General features: G+C 34.5%; 1 protein-coding gene across 1 annotated transcript; it reads right to left on the bottom strand.

The window, feature by feature from the left end:
- Nucleotides 1,603-5,542, bottom strand: LOC107623780 (probable inactive leucine-rich repeat receptor-like protein kinase At3g03770). Its single transcript, XM_016326150.2, has 7 exons — nt 3,851-5,542; nt 3,589-3,722; nt 3,152-3,395; nt 2,786-2,997; nt 2,670-2,695; nt 2,223-2,334; nt 1,603-2,122 (listed from the first exon to the last, which is right to left on the bottom strand). The coding sequence occupies exons 1-7, from the start codon at nt 5,223-5,225 to the stop codon at nt 1,883-1,885; spliced, it is 2,343 nt and encodes a 780-aa protein (XP_016181636.1). The 5' UTR covers nt 5,226-5,542; the 3' UTR covers nt 1,603-1,882.

Genomic DNA, 5,848 nt, shown 5'->3' with positions numbered 1-5,848 from the left:
TCGTATATATGTAAACTTACATATTTTGTTCTTATAATAAATTGTTTAAAATGTAATATTATAACTCATTTAACAAATTATAATTAACAAAATTAAACAATTTCAAATCATTAGACAATAGACAGTAACCACTAATCACGATAACCATAGTTACCTACAGAACCCATCAATAAAAATGGCCACTTTAACTTATGACGATGATAGAGTAGCCATGGTGGATTAGCCATATAGAAACTTTAGCTTCAATATACTTTATTTATTATTGTCTAGTGGCTTAATATGTGCTAAGTTATTTTTTATTTTTTAATTCATCACATAACAGTTTTAAAAAAAGGTACAATGATATTAAAAGAGACTATTTTCTGCTGTGGGAAAAAAAATTACATAATTACTTTGGAAATTGATGGAATAAAAAACCTATTTCATACTCAATCTTCTTTTATACACAATAGATGAAAGAATTTACATAAATCTCTAGTCTTTAAATTGAAATTTTCTATATTTAACATATTCACAATAACAAGCTAAGCGCTCTTACAGAATACTTGTTAATTAAACATTTTGCGGTTTTCATTTTGATATATTTTGAAGCAAATAACAAACTATTTTCCAAAACCAAAAATAAACTATTTTGAAACTATTAACTTGCAAAAGCTGCATTATCCAAACTATAGAAAACAAATAGTAGACAATCATTAAATGATAGTTTGATCCTAAGTTGAAGTACATGTTTAATTGTTTTGTTAGAGAATATATATTATTCTCTCTTCCAAAACTAATGATCGCAACTAACTATATTTTGAGACACAGATGCCATGAATCATATATTATATTCAACATAAATAAAAATAATATATATTGAGATAACAACCTAGCTACAAGCTTGGCCTAGCTAGGCAATGGTTCTTAAAAAATTTAGATCTGAAATTATGCTTAAGAAATAATGTGAGGGGTTGGGATGTCCACTTCAAGATTGAAGTTATAAGAAATATTTCTTTTAAGTAATTTAATTAAAGATGGAATACATCTGTCTGAAATTAAAATAGGATTTGACATGTCTCCTTTCCTAATTAAGTTGACAATACATTGAACTATTTCAGTATTTCCTTTGGTTAATTGAGTTTTATGCTCAGGAAACAATAGCACAAGAATGAGGTTCATCTTATGAAATAGGAATTTTCTTTGTGCTTGAACTACACTTTTTTCCATTTTGCTTCAACTTTAACAACAAAAGTTTTTTGTTCCCTTCAACGATAGCCTAGCTCCTCCCCTGAATTTGTACATAAATTAATAAAGAAAATGGTGTTTTTTTTTCTCCTTTGTCGGACGGGAAGTGGTGTTTCCAGTGACAGACGGGTGAGTAACGCGTAAGAACCTGCCCTTGGGAGGGGAACAACAGCTGGAAACGGCTGCTAATACCCGGTAGGCTGAGGAGCAAAAGAAAGAATCCGCCCGAGGAGGGACTCGCATCTGATTAGCTAGTTGGTGAGGCAATAGCTTACCAAGGCGATGATCAGTAGCTGGTCCGAGAGAATGATCAGCCACATTGAGTAATGCTAAATGTACAACATAAAAGTATATAATAGAAGTTTAACACATAAATATGATAAATATACAATTTATTTTTCAACATAAGCACACCAACATTAGAAATACACTGTCGTTAGGACCTTCAACCTACCAGTCCTTGTTCAAATTCTTGAATTATCCTACTTTTCTAGTCCCTAAAAACTTGTATGAATCCTATATAACAAAGCTCTATCATAATCTAGAAAAACCTGAAGAAACAGGAGGAAACATTTTTACAACTATATCCTTTACATTTGCACTGAGATTGACATCATGCATCACTATTTTACCTTAAGTTATAGTAATGTAAGTCCTACAAACTTGGACCTATCATGTTTGAATCTGATTTTTGATCCGCCTCTGAAGTAGCTTGAACTTGAGCAGCATACTGCAAGTTCCATAGAACATCCTCGAAAGAGGGACGGGAGGAAGATTCCGGCGATATGCATTTCGTTGTTATAGATATTGCGATTGACAATGACTCTTGAGAGCAAGTGGTCAGTACTAAGGGATCCACAATCTTTCTTCTACCATCTTGGCTGCCAAAGGATGCCTATTGTTGTTCACAAGTAGCAGAGTTTATTAACTAATTTTCGAATAAGAAAAATAAAAAGAAAACAGAAAAAACATGTACTCTTGAATTTCTTTTTTACCTTTTCATTTACAAAGAATGTTTCTCCTTTGTCGCTTGCTATCGGTCCAACAAGTGATTCGAGCAATATGAACCCAAAATTATAAACATCACTCTCCATCTTTGTCCTCTGGCTACAAGATAAAAAGGGAAAATTGATAAGTTTATTTTCCATCTACTGAAAATAATTTAATCATAAAAATGGAAATGGCAGAGGTAGGGGGCCAATGAGGACCAATGTGGTTTGAAGGAAACAAATGCAAGATCTGAATATGTAAGCAAATGCTGGAAGAGTGAAAACTAAGAAATAAGCATGAGGGAATGGTTCTTTGATGTCATCACTCTATATTGGAGTGTGTGGTTTGCAAAATGTTTTCACATTTGTCATATACAAAAACATTTCGCGAACCACACCTAATATCAGTGATACCAAGTAAACAGTAAAGAAATAATGGTTGTAGTATCATACCATGATTTTAGTTTCTCTCCCTTTGCCTGCAACACAAAGAAAGCAGCAGAATCACTCAACAATCAATCATGTTATATGATTGCTAAACAACTATAATGACTTCACAGCAAACATACCTCATGCTTGTCTATTTCTTCTCGAATGATGGCGATTCCATAGTCACTTAATTTTGGAATGTGATGCTCATCAAGCAAAACATTCTTTGTCTTTAGCTGGTTTTCGAAACAACCAGGGATGACACCGGTATGTAAGAAATGCACAGCTTTAGCAACTCCAATTAGAATTGCAAGTCTATCAGACCACTTAAGTGCCTTCCCTGCTGAAAACTCTACATGTTTGAATGAAGCAAGATTAGCAAAGTCGATCTTCAAGGCAGAACACTATCATATACAAAATAAATAATAACAACACTATAATTTAGACTAACAATTTACACTGATGCATTCATCCAGATATGTATACTATAATAATGGCATTCTGACCTGATAAATAGCTCCGATAATTTCCATTTGGCACATACTCATACACAAGATGAAGTTTGTTGGAACTAGAATCATCATGTCCCTGGAATTCAATACAATGACCCAAAAGGCTAACCAAATTTGGGTGTTGAAGCTTTGAGAGCAAATCCAACCGGGCTTTAAGATTTTGAATTGAGCATTTTTTCGACAGAGCCAACGATCTTATCATCACGTGGGATCCGTTCTCTAGTTTACCTTTGTACAGCTGAAAATTAATAGCAAATTAAGAATGGAATTTCCAATTAAGATACAGAACGAGTTTGACAAAATAGTTGATCTGTTTTGGTTTTATGAATGATATAATCTTGAAAAGGACTTCCCACCTTGCAACTTTGTAGCAAACTGAAATAATATTTCAAAACAAAATAAAAAAAGATTGAGTTGTTGAAGAAAGGTACCTTCCCTATGGAGCCTTCACCAACATAAGTTGACATGTCAAAGTTTCTTGCAGCTTCCTTCAACTCTTCTATTGAAAACTGCCGACAGGTCGTAGTAGTTTGCGATCCAAGTTTCACTGTTTGAGAAATGAATCCTGAAAAGAAACAAGAATTAACATAATACTTTTTACTAGAATTGTACCTCCACTTAATTAAGATCTAAAAAACTTAAATCATTGTATAATATACACACCAAAATTTGCTGCCTAAGCAATGCACTTACTCGCATTTGCAAGGATTTCAGAGGAAACCCCTGTGGTGGAGTTTCCTTGGAGAATCTTAGGCAACAAATCATGCCTAATTATCTTCCTCTGAATCTGATGACATCTTTTACACATGAAAACTCCAGACACAAGAATCACAATCACAAGTCCAACGACCATGGCCACCACCACGGCTACTTTCCACGCCTTGACTTTCTTCCACCCCAAGCCAGATTCGTCGCAATAAGACCCTCTCCGCTGAGCGTGCGAACCAGCATTGTCGATAGACAAACAGTTTCCACCATATCTAACAACTCTACTATCAGATGTATTGGCCAAGCAAGAAGGTAGTCCACCATTTAACTTGTTACCAGAAATATCCACAAAGCCGAGCTTGCCGCCACAAGTAAGCTTCCTCAGAATGCAACCACTTAACACATTGTTTGCCAAATTCAAATAACTAATGTTTGGCAAGGAGAACAAGGAAGGTGGTGGCACCCTGCTTAGGTAATTTGATGAAAGATCTAAATGCTGAAGATGAACCAACTCACCAAATTGCTTAGGAATCTCTCCATGTAAGGAATTATTGCTCAACAGAACTGTGACTACTGATTTGGGGAAGATTGGTAGTTGAGAATCTAAATTGTTTTCCCTTAAATCCAAAACATGTAGAGCAGTCAGAGCAGTTAAATCAGGCAATTCACCATACAACTCATTGTGGGGCATGGAAATAACTTCAAGTGTCTCAATTTTGCAAAGTGAAACAGGGAATTGACCCTTGAATTGATTACTCTTCAAACTCAACATTGTTAGATTAGAGAAAGAGCCAAACCAATCAGGCATAGTGGCATTAAAGTAATTTCCATCAAGTGTTACAGTGTGAAGCTTTACCATGGTGGATATTTTTGGTGGTAAAGCACCAAACAAGAAATTTGAACTCAAATCCAAAACCTCAAGCAAAGACAAACGGTGAATTATTTCAGGTAGTGGCCCCCATAACCCTAAGGACACTAAGCTAAGAACCCTTAAACTCGTTAACCTTGTTAGTGTGGTGAAAAATGAATCAATGGAGAAATTCAGGCTTAGTGTATGATTGGGAATTGAATATCCATCAAAAGTTGATGGCTTGAGAGATTTATCACCCATGATTTTGAGCTCCGTTACTGAATCATGGTCGCATTTAACGGTCAAATTTGGGGATGAAGAAAGGGTGCAGAGGTCAGCATTGTAATTTTGCCAGGCTTGCAAAGAGGAAGGGTATTCAAGTAATTTCGTGAGTTGAAACAAAGCTTGAGTCTGATCTGATTGGAGCTCATGGGTGGTTGGGATGAAGATGAAAAAGAAAGACGAAAGAAGGAAAACATAATATGTGATTGAAGCAAGTTGGAGGAGCATGATGCACAGAATTTGATGAAGGATTGGAGTACAGTTTGAAAACTTAGTTAATTAAAAATAAGTAAATAAATGTTTGAAAGATGGAAGGAGAAAAGAAAGAAAGAAAGAGGGAGTAGCAGAAGGGAACAGCACCTTGGAAAATGTGAGAAAGAGGTTAGTTATTGGTGACATTAATGGAGAGGCAGGAGGAAGCAGAGAAGTGTAGAGTCACTCACATTTACATTCACAAGATAATAGAAAATGGTAGTTTCTGTTTCTCACTCTTTATGAATTGGTCTTTCTTCCTTCATGTCCTTTCATAGTTTCATGATTCAATACCCTCTCTTTAAATTAAAGTGCAGATGGAATTCCTGCTAAGAATAAAGTATTTAACGTGAATTTGGATCCTCTAAAATTTGAATTTCACTTTAAAAAGTAAAATATAATCTCTCATCATTGATTTTATAAGTGGGACTAAGAATAAATATGAAAGGATAGAAGATCACATTTTACTCTCTAGAGTAAAATTCAAACTTTAAAGCATCTAAATCAATTTAACGTATGGGAGATACTCCAATAAAAATATTTAAAATGCCTTTTTTTTAAAGATATTTGTTATTAACTAAAATTTAATACATATAATT

The sequence above is a fragment of the Arachis ipaensis genome, chromosome B10 (genome assembly GCF_000816755.2).
Source record: "Arachis ipaensis cultivar K30076 chromosome B10, Araip1.1, whole genome shotgun sequence".
Classification (NCBI taxonomy): domain Eukaryota; kingdom Viridiplantae; phylum Streptophyta; class Magnoliopsida; order Fabales; family Fabaceae; genus Arachis; species Arachis ipaensis.
This window is presented reverse-complemented; position numbering and strand designations above follow the sequence as displayed.